This window comes from Pezoporus wallicus, unplaced genomic scaffold (assembly GCF_028554395.1).
Source record: "Pezoporus wallicus isolate ANWC-B61680 ecotype Strahan unplaced genomic scaffold, APGP_CSIRO_Pwel_v1 contig_11047, whole genome shotgun sequence".
In the NCBI taxonomy this organism is placed as follows: domain Eukaryota; kingdom Metazoa; phylum Chordata; class Aves; order Psittaciformes; family Psittacidae; genus Pezoporus; species Pezoporus wallicus.
The window spans coordinates 227,801-245,841 of NW_026639456.1; the positions used below are offsets into that span (position 1 = coordinate 227,801).

General features: G+C 45.6%; 1 protein-coding gene across 2 annotated transcripts in view; it reads right to left on the bottom strand.

Moving 5' to 3' along the window:
• The window catches only part of PPP2R2A (protein phosphatase 2 regulatory subunit Balpha), a 39,941-nt gene extending 22,632 nt beyond the window's left edge, over nucleotides 1–17,309 (bottom strand). The window contains exons 1-2 of one of the 2 annotated variants that reach the window (XM_057414695.1): nucleotides 17,147–17,309; nucleotides 14,690–14,764 (exon numbers count right to left, since the gene is read on the bottom strand). In XM_057414695.1, the coding sequence (XP_057270678.1) occupies nucleotides 14,690–14,764; nucleotides 17,147–17,153 (82 nt within the window). In that variant the 5' untranslated portion in view covers nucleotides 17,154–17,309. Of the gene's footprint in view, nucleotides 1–14,689; nucleotides 14,765–15,381; nucleotides 15,640–17,146 lie in introns of those variants that run through there. The other variant, XM_057414694.1, reaches the window with a different exon arrangement.
• Nucleotides 17,310–18,041: the final 732 nt, after the last annotated feature.

Here is an 18,041-nt window from a genome sequence, read left to right on the forward strand (position 1 = left end):
TAAAGCTTCAGTCTGTTTTCAGGTGAGGAAAGGAGAAGAGCAGCCTTCCTACTGAGAAGGTGTCACACGGGTTTGCAACAATCCCCCTTCAATCAGTGTGCACTCCTCCTCACTCAAGGTTAGGATTATAATATTAGAACCCCAGACTGGGAACAGTTGTTTCCACCCCCTGGATAACAGAACTGTCAAGGACTCTGCACCCCTGAATTTAACTGCTATCTAACACTCCATCAGAAAGGATGTTTTTGATCTGAAATATAAACAAGAACAGCAGCAGTATCAAGTAAACAAAGTACCTAAGCAACACCAATGTTTAAGAACCTAAATGCATTTTAACTATTAACTTACTCATTCTGAAAGCATCATCTACTAAATAAAATCCATCTGACGCTTAGATACCTGGCCTAGGTATGCTTGTGCCCTGCTCTTGTCACAGCACTCATCAGTTACACTTAACCTGGAAGAATTAACTGTCCCTGTTCAGATGCAAGCAAAGAAGCCCCAAACCTTTGGCTTCAATCGCATGCCACAGAACTCTGGCAGCCAAGGCAGTTTCTAACATGAGCCACACAAGCTGTACTCTCATTACTGCAGCACTGTTCAGCCTGCAAACCCTACACTCATTTATGACAGAACTTCCAGGACAAAGATGACAAAAAGGTTCAGTTACGTTTGTATGGTGGAGAATTTAGTCATGGAGTTACTCGCCATTTCTGTCCTTCTGTCTGTAAAATCACATACAGGTCCTACGTATCTCATTATAGGGAGCAAAACTAACTATAGCAGGAACTAACTTCATGCCTACAATTACTTCATATAAGATCCCTTTAGGTGCCTGAATGTTCTATCACTCTCAAAACTGAGGGACTTGCTGAGCAACGTAAGAGTCAAGACAAAAAGGTTTATAAATAACAGATCTGATTATTTCTGCTCTAACACAGCATTTGTCTGGCTTTAGTCCTCTGGTACACAACTTGTTCCAACGTATTTTCTGCCTGCAGAGCTTTACTTTACAACATAGCATTAATGAAGTTACAACAAACTGTTCCTGCGTAGCCAATTTCCAAGAAACTAACATCTCAATTTTAGCACTGCCGAGGCAAAAAACCCAGGTTTACTGACTTTCCAGAATTAACTTTATGCTGGACCAGAGGAATGAAACCTCCTCCATTCAGAGGAGAAGAGTGCCACTGTTCTCCACCTCTCTGAGAACGTTCCTGCTGACCTGCACGTGAAGGACATCCCACTAACCGTATGCAGAGGGAAGACTGAGGAGACCACAACTGTCTCAAGCCTGGAAAACCTGTATTCTTAGGGTTCAGTCACAGCTCTACACACTCAGCAGGCTCCTTCAGGACTTACATACAATGCTTACAGAAGTGCTCAAAACACTCCCAAGACATGCTATGACAAGTTATACACAGCATGAGGCTTCCCAAAATGCGCCAGAAGAACCGGACTGAGGTCGATTCAAGCTTTATTCCTTCTCACTGTGAGGAACACGGCAGCAATGTTATCTATTTTCCAGAAACCAGGCTCATTACCCTTGGTAGCAGGAGTGTTTTGCTGTATTGCCTCTTTTATTCATACTTCCATTTTCCTCAGGAGCTGTTCTCAATATGGCCAGGAGCAATGACAAAGAATGTTCAGGGAGGGGGGAAAGAATCTCACGAAGCTCAGAAATACCATCCAGACCTTAAAAAAAGGAAGTGTCAGCAGTTACGCTGTTCTTCCACTAAGTTGTATCCAGTTAATAGCATGAAGTCACTGCCTCGTATGGGTATCAGGAGTAATTTCCATTCAAGACCAGAGCGCAATCCCCACACAGGAATTTTAGGTGCTCCTTCAAAAGTGACTTTAGACATCATGAAAGAAGTCATTCAAGGCTGTGGGTAGCTCAGATCTCAGGTATATGCTTCTGAGACTCTAGAATCTCCACAGATGAAGGTTTTGTAGCACACATCCAACAGGACTAATAGTTGTAATTGAAAGATGTGCATTGAGAGACTATACTAAAAAGCTCCCAAGGTCCTGTCAGCCCGTCCTCTGTGATGCCATCCCCATTCCACTGTGACAGATGAGAAGCACATTTGCTCGATAAGCAGGGGCTGAGCAGGACACAGAAGTGTCTCTGCCACTCAGCACGGGTTCCATAAGTACCAGAGTTATTCTCATGCACTTTGAGTCCCTGTAAAAGGGGCTTTGTTAAAAAACGCTTCCAAGCAGCAGGCCTAGCAGAAATCAGCCCTGTGACCCAGGCAGAACATGGATGGATTCACTCATCTCTCCTAATGCACAGGACGTTTGCAAGCTTCTCCTCAAGACAACAAATTACCTTACTCAAGATAGTTTACACCAATTATAGCTGCACAGATCTACACTGAAGTTGACCTTGTGTTACTTATTCAAGAGGGTGTTTCACCTACATAGCACCTGAAAAACCTGCACTACCAAATTAGCTCTCCATTCACATAAGCAAACATCCAGTTGGCAAAAACTTTAAAAGGATGCTTTAATTTGGATGTCTGTTCAATCATTTCTGGTTGTATTTACCTGAACTACTACCTAAAGTCATTAACTAATGGCTGTTATTTAAAAAACACACACTTCAATACTAAAAGGAAAACACCTGCTGCTGCTTGTATCCGTTTGTTTGTATTAGTGCTTTCCCTATGCTCAAGCCAGGTAATATATGAGTCCTTGAAACCAATTCCAATCAGCAGCTACTTCTCAAATGCTGCTGACAGGCCCCCCCCCCCCCCCCCCCCCCGAAACAGTCCACATCCACCACAGTATCTACCCCCCAGCACACACTAACAATACCAGCTCAACAGTCCCCTCAGCAGACCTTACTTTAGATGTTTTCAGAGGCTTGTTTGTGTTCCCAAGTAGTACAGAGCTATTTATGGAAAAATCTCTGCTGGAATCACAGCCAGGATTTCAATAGGCTGCAGAGCACAGAAAAGCCAGCGGTTGGTTTTCTGTTTGCAAATAACAATATATTTGGAAATAACATACTGTGCCATTGTTTTGCATGTACATAACAGAAGCCTTCAGGCAGTGCCTTTCTTGTCACTGAGAATGCTGCAGTCTCAGAGCACTGGAATATCTTGATTTTCTCTTTTGCTGAAGCCATTCTAATACATGCACTGCAGGTGGAAAATTAACAGCAGTATTTTAGCAGAGTATCACTGCTTGGCAATGCCTTTCAGAAGCAGCTACTGGAATTCTGTGACTTGGTGATATAAAAACAGCTCCTAGAAGCCATATGGCTGCTTCAGACTTCTTACGCAGTCTTTGACCAAAGCTTTTATTTCAGGTGCGAAAGCTAAGGCCAAAGATTTCCAAGGCTTTTAAACTTCATGTGTAGAATGCAAGAGACCATTGTAGCTCAGACAACAGGTAAAGTGCCTCCTTCTAAGGGAAATGAAAGCAAAAATCATTCTTACCTACACTAAGAGAAGGGGGAGGCAAGGAAGGAGGGAGGCAGGCACATTCACCCCATGGGCTTCAGGCAGCCTGCTGGAAAGCACGGTGCCTGTGAAGGTCACAAGTACAACTGAAGTTTCCAGCAGAGATGAATGCACAGTCCTAAGTGACTGCTGAATAGAAATTTCTGATCTCTTCACTCTCCATGGGTATTCACTCCTTTAGCAATTCATTTTAATACTTAATGTGCTTCTCACTGGCACTTGGAACCTGAAAAAAGAGTCTTCTTTTTTGTTAACTCACTTGGCAAGTACTTCCCTGCGTTTCTGTTTTGGCCCAAGCATGCAGGCCTCAGCTTCTTAAAACACACTTTTATTAAGCAGAGGCCAATACTAGTTTCTGGCCTGGACTTTCAGAGATCCTTAACACTCGTTTCTAGACACAAAATATGCAATCTACAGATCTTGACAACTTTAAGGCAGACTCTTTATAACACATCTTAGAAGTATATATATACAGAGAGAGTCTACTAATATGAGCAAAACACCTACCCTGATTTTTAAGTTAGTTACTTTTTCTACTTATAGATTAGGAACTTTTCTTTGGATTTTGGAAGAGTTGTACAACAAAAACAGAAGCAAACAAAATGGAGACTGTTTTGTATTAGTGTCCTGCAAGGATCTTAAAGGTCCTTGCAGTAACTTTTAGAAGTTTCAGAACTCTGTTTTGCAGAAAAATCACGTTTGTGTCCAGACAGGGAAAACAAAGCATGGGGGGATTAAAATGACCACTGACCTTCCAGATGGAACAACGCAGGGTGATTACTTTGCATTATCTCCATTTCTACTCTTCCTTTTTGTCCACACAGATAATGAAGTTTAAATCTAAACTTAAAACTTGGTAACAAGTTCAAGACCAATAACAGCTCTCTGAGAAACTTGAGCCTCAGTCAAAAGCCTGGTTAGAAAGCACACAAATGGGAAGGTGCCAAACAACTTCCAGTTGAACACTGCATAATTATAGAACTTCTGGAAAAAGAACTCAACATAGACATAAACAAGCTCACAAGACCAAAGAGGCTCTGTGGCTGCTCCACCACCTTCTCTTGACTTCTTCCAAAGGACAGCAAACAGTAAGAAGCAAAGACTGAGCCAGAAACGCTCCTTCATAGGATGCAATCACTTGGGTCATGGCAGCTTTCCTAACACCACACATGCTTAGTAACCCTTGTGCAGGCACAGAGCCCCAGAACACAGAGGTGACCTAGTGGCACAGTTGTAGATGACAACTTAGAACATACTTCCTTGGTTTTCAGAAACAGCAGAAAGATGAGAATGCTGCAGAAACAAGTGGATGTCTGTTATTCCTAAGGTTCTGGTACAAGCTTGTTCAGGTCAAATCAAGGAGAAAAATCCACAGGCTCCAGGGAGCCAACAACCTGATGTGCAGAATCTCTGAGTGTTCTGTTTTGTTTAAATGTTCTTCCTGCTGCACTTCCCTCAGAGGCATCCAAATATTGTCACAGACAAAACTGCTGGGTTAAGCACAGCATATGTTCTGCTCCAGTAACACAACTGGTACATTACCAGCCCCCACCACTTTCAGTAGTGGGTTATCACTTCCAGAAGAGTCTGGAGCAAGAGGAAAGATCCTGGGCAGTTCTTGAAAAAAAAAAAGAAATACAGAATCAGAAGGTAAAACTGGAGCTGTGATACGAACAGACTGAGGAAAGGCAGAAGCATACACAGAAAGGTCTAACAGGTTTGTCAAAAAGCCACTATTGCCAGTTCCACATCCTGCAAAATAGCTTATGAATGTTTCACTATTACCTCTCTAAAGCAGTGCCATTCTCACGCTGCCAGACAATGGAATGAAAACGGCTGTGGGCTTCAACTTCAATCGCTGTTTGTTCATATTGATCTTTTAGAAGAGATGTCCTCAAACACGAATCTCATTTCGCTCAAAGTGCAGTTTTCCATATGAAACCCTGCACAAGGATCTATCTGCTATAGGCACAAAAAGACTAAGGAATAGGCTGAGCCAAGTTTTCCGCAGCACCAGTTTCACATGTTGCCTTAAAACCATCACTGTATCTCCAAGAGAAGCAACCATCCATTCACCCCTCACATCCCTTGTCCCATCCCTGCAGCACCACTACCTACTGCACAAGCATGTTACAGTTTGACTGATCACAATGGGGAAGCTAACTCGGGACACAATTAAACTGAAAGCAAATAATCCAAGACATTTTTCATCCAGGACAGTCTCCCAAAGTGATCACTAAGCTAAGGGAATCTGGGTCAGCTCAAAGCCAAGGCTCAGGGAAGGACCATATCTCTTGCAGAAGCAGCAGCAGTTACCTGAAGTGACAATGAACCTACAGGCAAGACAGGAGGCAATGTGAATTTTACTTCCTCTTTCCATACCAAGGCCCCACTCCAGAACAAGCTGAACAGGAGGATTATTAAAACACAATCCAAGGCTTTATTTTTTAATGATCTCCACCATTTGTATGAATTAATCCTTACACAATGCACCAAGAACATGACCTAACAAGTTACTTTGTTCTGTAATTCCATTGGAAAAAAGTCCAGTAACTCTTACACAAGTGTGTTGAAGAACCATTATATATTTATGAGCGTTGAAGCTCAAGTTTCAGTTCAGTGTGTTGGTCTGTCTGCTGGCCAAATTGACTTTGAAATTTGAAGTTATATGAAACACGTCCTTCACACTCCATTTATGAGCACCACACACACACACAGGGCAGAATTTCCGTGCATCATCTTCCAACAGGAGAAAGATCAGCTGACATGACTGAATCAAACAATGGTCCCTGGAATCAAAAGAATCAAACAATGGTCCCTGGAATACTTTTTCTATTCATTACGGTAAAAGAAAACAGCTCCTAGCGTTTGACAGACAAGAATGTATTAGAAATTACTCTAAAGTTTAAATAAGCAGCTATAGTTTGAAGTCTCAGTTACCTCAACTGCTCCTGAATATATGCAATTATCTGTTCTCAAGGTCTCAAACCCCGAGTGCCAAATGTGTGTGCTTGGAGACTGCATTATTCTCAGAGCATTAATGTAAGAACTACAATTGAAAATGCAAAGAGAAACATTTCCACACAAAATGCATTCTATAGACCCAGGAAATCAATCTCTCTTATAACACAACTCGTTTAAAACCCTCTTTTCCTGACCCTAAAATTGTAATTCTTCCAAAATTAGACTCAAGCGTAACTGCCCAAGGGGTTTAACATGGGGCCTGCACAGGCTGGTTTTAATGGTGCTGCCACTTGTGGGTTGCTCAGAGGAAAATACATTTTTATAAAGACTGGCTGACCAAATTAATATTTTCTCCTCCAGTGCCCAACAAAAGCACAATAAGTTAGGATGCAGAAGCTCACAGCCCCTCCTCGTTCTGTAACTCACAGGCATGCACAGAGGCCTCAATTATTTTCAGTAGTATTACAGAATCATAGAATCCCAAACCAGTTTGGGTTGGAAGGGACCTTAAAGCTTCTCCAGCTCCAACCCCTGCCACAGGCAGGGACCCCCTCCACTGGAGCAGCTTGCTCCAAGCCCCTGTGTCCAACCTGGCCTTGAGCACTGCCAGGGATGGGGCAGCCACAGCTTCTCTGGGCACCCTGTGCCAGCGCCTCAGCACCCTCACAGGGAAGAGCTTCTGCCTGAGCTCATCTCAGTCTCCCCTCTGGCAGGTTAAAGCCATTCCCCTTGCCCTGTCCCTACAGGCCCTCGTCCAAAGCCCCTCTCCAGGTTTCTTGCACTTGTTTTTTTATCAATTTGCACTAGTAGTACACGATGCCTCGTTGGCCAGCATCTTAATGTAGGGCAAATGTAACACCCCAAAACCTTCCACTCGCAGAAAAGAAGACCACCCATTGTGTAACACTACCTGCTGCCCAGAGCAGTGTCCTCAAGCAGGACACTGGGGAGCCAGAAAGCGAGCAGGAGTGTAAAGGAAGTCCTGCTATATAATAAAATCATTACCAAGTGCACACACACACAAAGCATCAATACTTTGCCTCTGAACACAAGACACCTTTTTAGGCTTCCCTCATTTTCACAAAGGCTCATGTAACAGCATTAAAGAATGACAACATCCTTTCTATTTCCAGCTCGCTTACATACTAACCTTACAAAAGCAGCATTTAGCTAGTACATGCTGTAAGAGCATAACTGAGCCATAAAGCAATATAACAAAGCTGTAATTCCATCTATTCCACTCAAGTTTAAAACCTAGAGGACTGACCAGCTGTAGTTATTTTGACTATAAGAACTACTGCTGCATCTTGAAAGAGATTATTCTGAATTGGTTTGGATCAAGTAGCATGCTTCCTGTATTTCTCTCCTTTTATCCTCATAGGAACACAGTAACTGTCGTCTCTATTCACATTCACAAGTGCCAACCTATACCAAGACTTTGCATTTATTTCAGTTATTCTCATTTCAATCATTTGAGAAGGTAAACTTCAGTTCCACATGAACCCTGAACTCTGACTTACTCCACAATGCTCCATGCTAAAGGTATTATAGACATAGTTATGGTACTGCATGTTATAAAGCACTGAAAATATGGAAAATACCCTTCAGGCAGTTAGAAAAGCATCTCATACTAATGCAGTGGCTTTGGGAACATGGTGTGTCCTAAAGAGGAAAGAACAAATAGTAGCCTTAACTTGGTACCATCAGTGATTGAGGTATATACAAGAGGTATAGTACATTGCAGATTTAACCAGCTGTACAATTAAACAGCTCTACAGCAAGGCAGGCATGATTCTACAGCATTTAAATGCAAGACAATACATTAGTTTAGGTGAAGACAAAACCCCAAACAAGGGATCCGTTTTTCAAATCATATTAAGAGTGATAAAACACAGTAAGAGCAGATTACCATTTGTCAGATTCTCTTTTAAGTGCTTTACAGTAAAGCAATCAGTCAGTAATCCAGCTCCCATTTAAGCGGTATACTTTTCTACAACTGCTCCCAAGAAACTAAACTCTGCTGGTAGTAGCACAGCTCTCACTAACAGAGCTAGCAGCAATGCTAAACAAACGTCATTTCCGCATAGTTCCCATGTAGACACCGAAGAAAGAAAACCTATTCTGAGTATTAGTTTTGCTGCAAAACACACGTCGGTAGGATTATTTACACCAGTGCTAAATGCCATAGGATGCGCTCCTGCACACGTGTACACGCCATCCCATTTCAGAAGCATCTGGAACTGCCACACTGTACAGCATTTTGACAACTGCCTTAGACCTACCTAAACTCATGCTACCAGATGAGGGAGTTCTGCATCCCCCACCTGCCCCCAGGCCCATGTTTTCATCACCCCTTCTTTACACATCCACACAGCCTGAATGAAGTTCAGGGATCTGATTTGACCACAACATAACCCAGCAGAAATCTCCAGGTCCATCTGCTTTCAGCAGCAGCATAAACTTGGACCAGCTTCAGTCTTTACATCTAAAAGATGATGACCAGTGATGCAGGACCTCTGTGCACCATGCCAAAGCTTCCACTATTTTATTTGGCCAGTACTGTAATTCAGTCTCTTAAGGTTACAGTACCAGTACTGGATATATTCTGTTGCTGGGCTCCAGAGTGCACATGTTCCAAGTATATACCTTGAAGAGCAAAGGTTTGAAGTCCTTTTCACCATTTGTAATAGCAGGGTCTTGTGTTGACTGTATGTAAAGTCCTATAAGGAGACCAGCCACCCTTCAGAGTTCCTAGTGTTCCTCTGAGCTGCCTGATCACCTCCCCACAATGCTGGCACAAGCGCACCCAGAGCACTGAGAACCAGATCAGGGTTCAATTCAGATGAAAACTAATCCTGTCACAACCACAATTTTCAGTATTTTTCAGCTGGATCAGCTTCCTCAACAACTTGATTGTGCAGCTACATGAGCACTTGTGCCAGCAAAGTGCGAAGGAGTGCCTCTTTAAGCAGAAATGCTGCCAAACATGTAGCCATGGCCTAAATAGGCGAGTCAGAAGAGAACAGAAAGGGGGGGGGAAGGCAGACAGTACAGCTAGCAACACCCAGCTCTTAACTCTTACTTCAGCACTGCCTCCACTAGGAGTTTTATTCTTCATTTTAGTTCTTCCAAAGCATCCTATGAAGCTACAGCTACCCAAGAAGCCCATCTGTAGGGTAGGTAGGCCCAAACCTGAATGGTTTAGTTAGCACCTTTAAAATTAAAAGCTATGAAGTTTCACAATGCTGACAGAGAGCTGTGATCACCAGCACTGGCACTGCGAGCCAAGCTGCACTCCTTTGTACTGCTGGAGTCTGATGGTTTGATCACTGGAGCCACCGTATTGACAACACAGAACACTCACTCCTTTTTCCAACTCATTTTTAATTTAAGCCAGAAAGATTCCAAGAACAGCAAAGCATTAGAGAAGTAAGAGAACAACACCGGTCAGCATGACTGACAAGCTGAAGTGCCCCAGCTAGCAAACCCATGTCAAGAGTGAGCACTGAATAACTTCAGGGAGCTCAACAGCCACTTACTATTTAGCTGTTTGCTAAATGCTCTTTGTTGTGGGGGACTCTGCACTTTAGCTGAACACTTTAGTCAATCCACAGCAGCAGTTCCTGCAACACAGCAGCCTATTTCTCTCTCTCTTGATACAGTCAGTCATTCTGCAAACAGCTGAAGACAGAAGAGCTGAAATACAGAAGCAGACTTAGGAATACAGAATAGGGCCACAACCTTCTGGCTTTTTACTTACCTACAGCATATTTTAAACTACTCCTTATAACCAAACCCATTACTAGTCCTTGCTCCTTCTAACTGATGTTACCTTATGAGAACATAACCACAGCCTTCCAAACCCCAAATTAAGCTCCCTCCCACAACTATACCTCAGACTTTCTTCAGCATTATGACTGCAACCTCTCACACCTTTGCTACATTTCTCTGTTAATTTTTGCTGCCCTCCTACTCCATCAATTCCCATTAAAAAACCACCCATCAGTGACTTCCATACCACCACCATTTCTCTTCTGTGACTCTTGCCCACAAACACAGCTTGGTAGAAGCCCTTCTTCCCAAATGATGCCAGTAACATCCCTCCAACTACAAGGCACAGGCCCCTACTCGTCAGTTGCTGTAAGCCTACAGAACCAGATGTGCCTCTAGGAACAACAGACTGGTAGGACAGAGCTAAGCAGCCTTCTGAAGCAGACTCAGCAGCTCGAATCCCCTACTACAGATAGGTGTTACTTGACAAAGAGAAAGCTTTCTGGTAAGGCAAGAGATGGCGATCTCCAGATCATGGTAAGCTGCTTTTTACAGCAGTCCCCATTCCTGGCTTCAGTTTTCCTTACTCTGAGATAACTATTTTTGTGCACTGAAGACAAACTCCCATCACTGAAGCAACAACAGTTCCCATAGCTGCTCTGCAGCTCTGGAGTCTGCCAAAAATAAACACAAAACTACACTCAGAAGATATAACATACCCAGAATCAAATAGAGAAAGCATTCCTGAGTGAGGGAGAAGTCAGATCTTGTTTGTGTTTCTGACCACACACAAAAGAGGGGGCTGGGGAAAAAAAACAAGAGACTTCATCTCTTCATCATGCACACAAAAAGAACCAGACTACAGCAATGTTTTGAGTATGAAACAACTCATAGGTTATTAATTCAGAGACCATTTGGACATGAAATGGTTAAACAACTAGTCAAACTCAGGGTTAAAGCTTAGGACTCAAGTTCCTAGCACCCCTCCTCAGACCCAGACTATCAGACTTTTACATATCTTTGGATTATACTTGAAAGAACGTTTAGACAGAAGCTTGACTCTTTTCCTTTTGCCAAGTAATTAAACAAATTTGACTTTATTTGTTCTGAAGTACAACCTCATTCCACTAAGCAAGTGTCTAGTTTTCAGAGACAGTTTAAACTCACAAGTCTTAGCTGTTTCTGACTGGAGCTGCCATTATGCCACATCTTGGAGAACACAAGAGCAGAAGAGGAAAAAAACAAGTCCCAAACCAACAACTACATTGTAGGAATAGGCTCCAGCAAGGTAAATATAAAATTAAGGGAGAAAAATACCCTTTCCCTTATGCACTGGGCCATTAAATCACAAAAAGGCAAACTCTGGCCATCAGTTCAAATGAAGGACCCTAAGCTAACCCTAACAGCATTTCCATACTTAACTTTGTGATCCAATAGGGCCAGGCCACAGTTTACAACCAAGGATAAATTCCATACATACCAGGAGAAGAGAGGCTAGTTCTCTGCCCCTCACACATCCATATTCCTCAAGTTAGAGGAGCTTTGCCACAGCAGAACCACACAGGCAGGTCCCCAGTACAAACCCTCTGCCATCACCTTTCCTCAAGCTTTAGTTACAGCTTTCCCCCTTCTTTTGCTTTCACCCTCACTAGATCTAACAGAAAGCATCACATCTATTACAGAGTACTTACAAAGCCAGAAAATTAAGAACCGTATATATCAGAGTTCATGTTTCAGCCATCAAAGCCACCAAGTATTGACTTTGCAATAGACAATCATTCTAGCCTAAGGATCTAAAGAACTACAGGTTACACATATGTGCAGGTTCCACCATCCCATCTGACCTCAGGTGCTCTGGGAGCTGTGTACTGATGTTTGTAGCAGGCTTTTTAGTGTTGCTGCCACTATCACTGTATTAAAAACACTACCCTCCATTGGTCTGGTTTATAGGCAACTGGAGAGGCCACTGGGTTTGCATTCTATGGAGTAATACAATGAAACAGATAGTTTTCTTGGTTAACACTTTATTAGGTTAGTTGAGGCCAGCTTTCCAGTGTCAACACCACATTAAGAGCAGGAAGAAAACAGAAGGCAAAACCTCCTGTTTCTTTCAGGTTTGTTTTGTTCCCTTTGTTACTAGTGAAGTTTCAGCTTTCCACAACAAAAGTTACTTTAAGTTTGAGCTCTAATGCCATTAAAAACCCCAGTGATCCACAGCCTGGGTGCTACAGCACACACGTGGCACTGTCCTCAGTCTCAGACGTGATGCGGGTCTGTACTCATTAGCTGCAGACCACAGCGGTTAATTAAAGTTTCAGACAGCCAGATTTTCTTTAGCTTTCACCATGGTGCCTGCCACAAGAAAGAAGACACAAGGGCAGGGAGGCAAAAAGGTCCTCAGACTCCACTGAGAGCCACCTCCACTCATCCTCAGGTGTTCTGAAGGAGGACCAGAAGCACACAGAGCTGCTGCTCCAGTTTTTGCAGGAATCACACAAGGCTGTTTCATTCAAGTGAAGCTTGAAGCTAGAAATACAGCTAATAAAAAGGAAAAATGCAACCAGCTTGATATACTATTAACCTGTCCAAGAGTATCACAGGGAGGCACTACAAAGCATAACAAGAACTCAAAGGATTGCATGGAAGCTGCACTTGCACTCTGATTAGACAGTTGGCTTTCAACCGTTTCCAGCATGGATTGTGAGAGCTGAATACACAGGAAGAGAATTGCAGCTCAACAAATTCATTACAACCACGTGTAACACCAGCCTCGGGACCTCTCTCCAGGATCCAGGCACCAAAATTTCACTGTGCGTTGCATTACATCAAAGGGTCCGCATGTTAAGACTCATCCCAAGTCTGCTATAGCTGACAATGGAATTAAACTCCTCTTTGCTCGCTGGGCCACAAAAATCAGAAGGTGCTTCCTCCATAAAACCGAAATTGGACATTCTTAAGAATTCTGGAAGCATCCTGACTGCCTGAACAGAGGCTGGTCAGCTCACTGGCAGTGAAAGCTCCCCTGAACTCCAGCACTGCACAGGACAGTGCTAACCTGTCAGGAAGCATGAGGCTGGCAAGTCATCTCCTGCCGCACCAAGTACAATACTAAGGAAGTTAAGGACCGAGTATTTCCTGACTCCTGCATTTCCAGATCCCTGTAAAAGCTACTTTTACTCTCCATAGAGAAGCTCATAGCTATTACATACTTGTCAGTGTGTCTATTTTAATGAAGAATTATTTGCACACACCAGCCAGATGACCACGACTTCCTCAGTATTTGTTCTAATTAGGGATTTGGTTTGGTACGCAATGAAAGGTCACAGAAGTTAAAGTCTGCCATGGATATAAAAATTATACTGCACTTCAGAGTAGTTTTGAGCTCAAGCTTTAAAAGAGACTTCCTGAAGAACTGCAAATTCAACTTAAAGAATTGCTACAGCTTTCCTGTTTCCAAAAGGCAGCTTATATACAACAGGAGTCTGTGAAAGTGCATCATTTGCCACATGCTGCAGCTACTAAATAAAACCAAGTCACTTGTGTTTATACGGATTGTTCTGGCCTTTGGAAGTTTAATTTGAGCACATGTCTAATGGAGAAATAATGGAAACCGGAGTTACTGCTTTTCTAAATACAGCATTAATCTCACTTGTAACTCAGAGCATCTAAAATACATAAAACCCACTTTTTTATGGAAATTCTGTAAGTGCCAAGGCCAACTGCTTGCAAAAGAACAAATCTAACTCATGATCCACGGGCTGCGTGCTGCAAACAGAACTTCATGGCAAGGAAATGATCCTCTTCCCTCAAAAAGGATCACAGAGGAAATGTTCTTCAGCACAGTGCTGGAGCAGCACAGAGATGGTACAATCCCCCTCATGATCCCCAGTCCAAGGAAAAGAAAACAAGCACAGTTCTTGCTGTCACGATCAGAGGCAGCCATCTTAGTGTAAGGTGGCATTTGTCACTGCCAGCTTGGAAAAGTTTTAGGCAATTCCCAGTATTATTTCAAACACACAATGTACAATAAGCACACACAAATATGCAGCTTTCTTCTTCTCCTGGCTAACAGAAGCTGGGAAGATTGGGAAAATTACTTGATCTTTATCTAGCAGTTAGATCTTCAAAGAGCACAAGCATTAATTAATTCTCCCAACACCTCCCTGTGGAATGCAAGTACCACATTCCCCATTCTGCAGATTAGGAAAAAGCACAGCTCAAAAGCTGAGTGACAGGAAAAGCTTAACCTTGGAGAACAACTCCAGCAAAATATTTCAGGAGCCTGAATTCAGCCCTTGTAAGAAGTGTGCTGTTTGATCCTGAATCGAGGTATCTCAACGCACATTAAATGTCTCTCTGCTTTGCTCGACTGCATGCAGGAACACCAAGGTATTTCAGGAAGGTTGCATTCGCATCTCCCTCCCTGAGCGGTAGAAAAAAAAAAAATCAAGAATAAGCAGTAAAAGAAATATTGCTCTTACCTTCTGCTACATCATCATCTACAGCGCCTTTCACCTGAGAAAAACACCACTGAATGTCATTGCCTCCTCCAGCTCCTAAAAAACACAATCACAGACATGAGACCCCCCAGCAGCACAAAGAGCTCTCAGCAGTTCCAGGCTGACAGTTCGAGGCAGCGCTGTGCACGCCGCCTACTTCCGCAGCAGCACAATCCCCAGCTGCCCCTCCCCACCTTTTCCTTTACAGATACTGTTTTTGTCAGGAGCCCTTTGCCAGCGTCCAGCACGGCTTTAGCAAAGCCCCTGTAAGCAGCAGCAGCAGCAGCAGCGAGAAGAGCCTCCTCCGTCGCCAAAAGCTCGCTGGACTCGGTAGCGTTGCCAGTGCCAACTTTAACTGCGCATTTAAAATGAGCGTGCAGGAAAATCCTGCTTCCCACCAGCTTCTTCCTACTTCAGAAGTCAAAACTCCACCGAAAAGCTGTGCGTTTTGGCACATTCCAACCTTCCCCTCGCTAGTAACCAAGCATCCATTCGAATCCTTCTTCTCCGAAAGCACCGAACTCGACCTCCATACTAAAGGCTAAAGAAACAGATTTTACCACGCTTTTAGAGTGTCTTCCTAGAAGTAACGAAAGCAACTACCAGCCTGCAAACAAAAAGCAGCAAATCCGAGCAGCAAAGCAAAGCAACCAGATGTGAACAAGTTCTACTACCATAGAACACGGAGCGAAGAGAAAACTTGAGGAACATTACTGCCTGGGCGGAAGGCAGTGATTCATTTGAACCCTGCCACCAAAACACACACCAAAATCACCACCCAGTTCTTTTGCATTTCATTCTGAGCAAATCACTGCCGGGCTGAGGCCGTACAGGAAGGGACTGAAATGGGCTTTGCCGCTCTCTGCTTTGCTTTTTTTTTTCCCCCTAAAGCCACTGTCAAAATGGAACTTTTCCTCCACACAATTCAACCAGGCTGAGCAACAGATGGCACCTACACATTAATCCAGAGCTCTGTATGGCTTTGGGGATCACAAAGAAAACAGAAGGGGCTTCCTCCCTCTTTCACACTAAGTTAAGGGGGGGGGGGAAGTCAAAAAACAAGGAAATTGGAAGGCCCTAAATAATCTTTCCAGCATGGACCAGGTCTAAAGGGGTCGGGAAGTGCTGGAATACATCAGAGCCCAATCTGCATTTTTTACTTCCCTTGGCTTCTTCTCTCGAGGATTACAGACATTCAAGCTGCACCACCTGAGAAGGTGAAGGCGAGTGCACGTATCTACGCGAGAGATGTCAAGCTGCCTTTTGCAGCTGCAGTGGAAGGTTTACCACGCACACCTCTCCCCCAAATCCCATGCAAGCTATTTTCCTCTAAGCCTCTCTCCAACCTCTTCGTTTGTCAGACAGCAGCTGGCACCACAGAAGCATTTGAAGGGGGCAGCTTTAAGGAAAATCACTGCTCTTTCTACGCAAGGCAAAAATTCTCTTTTTCATCCCATTTACTTGAACCAAGTTGGCACTTCCCCCCCTCCCGAAACAAAAAGAGGAGGAGGGTGGAGCATGGGCATATGGTGTAGGGGGAAAAGGCAAGGCACAAACCTACCCAAGCCTCCCCCTGCTCGCTCCTCCAAGCGCAAAGCGCTGAAAAGACAATTCATTTGCAGAGGAGGGGGATGAATACATCTCCAACAGAAGAAATTGCAAGGAGAAGTAAGAGGGAAGAGATGCCTTATGCAGACACACTTCCAGCCTCGCGAGCAGAGCACTCCAGGACGCAAAATGGGGAGCAGGCACAGGAAGGAATGAGACAGAACACAGCAAGACCTGTGTTATTTAATTACATCCTGCGCCCAATTCTAGTCTCGTTTGCAGGCGCTCAGCAGCTGCTCCCTACGGAAGGGTGCAGCCCCGCTCTGGACACAGGCACGTCTGCACCCCCGGCACCTCGCCGTGCCCAGCAGCACCTCTGCACGCTCTCTCCTAACTCCACCTGAGAATAAATGCAGCGAACAAGCACAATGCGAACCGAAACAGGCAGAGACCCCCCCGCCTGAACCCCCAACTTCCACACACCCGCTTCCCCCAGCCCAGCCCCTCCACCTTGCTGCTTCCATGCCTGTCCCCCCCCCCGCTGAAGCAGGGAAGGAGGAAGCGGTGGGTGGGAGGCAAGCTCCATTTCCCAGAACGGGGAAAAAAATCAAGGAATAAAGCCCAGGGAGGCGCAGGCGGAATGGGGGAAGCGGGGCCGGGAGCCAGCACAGGCGCCGGCCGCTCGGCTCGGCGGAGGCAGGGGCAGGCTGCGAGGCGCTCCGGAGCGGGGGGCACAGCCCCGGCGGGCCGGGCCGGGCCGGAGGTGCCCGGTGCCCATCTCCCGCCTACCCGGCCGCAGGCCGCTGCCGCAGCCTCACCTGAGCCCCCCCCCTCCCCTCCCCGCCCGGCGGCGGCAGGGGCCGGTGCACGGCGGGGGCAGCCTCCCCTTACCTGCCATGTTGGGCTCGCGATAGCGGCCGCGGCGGGTCGGGCGGGCTCGGCGCTGCGCGGCGGAGCCGCCGGTGCCGAGCGGGGGGCGGCGGCGGGGGGCGGATGGCGGCGGATGGCGGCGGGGGTGCGGCCGGCTCCGCTCCGGGGCTGCCCCCGCTCCGCGCCTCGCAGTGTCCACGCGTTCGGGCTGGGCGGCAGCCGCAGCGCCGGGGGCTCATCCCGGGGGAGGGGGGGGGGCGAACCTTCCTGCAGGGTCCCCATCGCCCCCGGGGTGCCCCCCCTGCGCTTCACCCCCTCACTGCATCCCCGCCTTGTCGCCGGGGTTCGGGGTTGGTTCTCCCCGTTCCTCCACTCCCTCACTTCCCTCTCTGCCATCTCCTCCCGCGGCAGGTCCTCGCCGCGGCCGCAGAACCTGCTCGATGCACATTTTCCGCCCTCTTGGACGCTTTCCATAACGTCTGCAGGCTCCGTCTCTGGTTTCACTGGGGAGCCCAAGCGCGGCTTTGCCGCTCTCATTGCTATTCCCTGCATACACCCGGCCGTGCTCTGAGCCATTTTTAGCCTCCGCCACCTCTCACGTTGACAGCCAGCGAGATCTACAAAGGAAGGCTTCCAGCAGAGCCCAGCTTGGCTCAGCTCCCGCTGGCTCGGAAGGGATGAAGGCTTCTTTTTAGCTCGCTGGGTCCCAGTCGAAGCCTCAGCTGTGGCTCACACACAGGACTCGGGTAATTGATTCAGTACGATCTATTTAGGATCTTGTGAAAGTCATCAGTTTCCCTGCACAGATGTTTGTGCAAACGTCTTCTTTCTCCTCAGGCTGGGTAGAGCTTGTTAATCCAGATTTCACTGGGACACTCATGAGCTCATCCTGCAAACCCAGCGCTGCCACAACCTC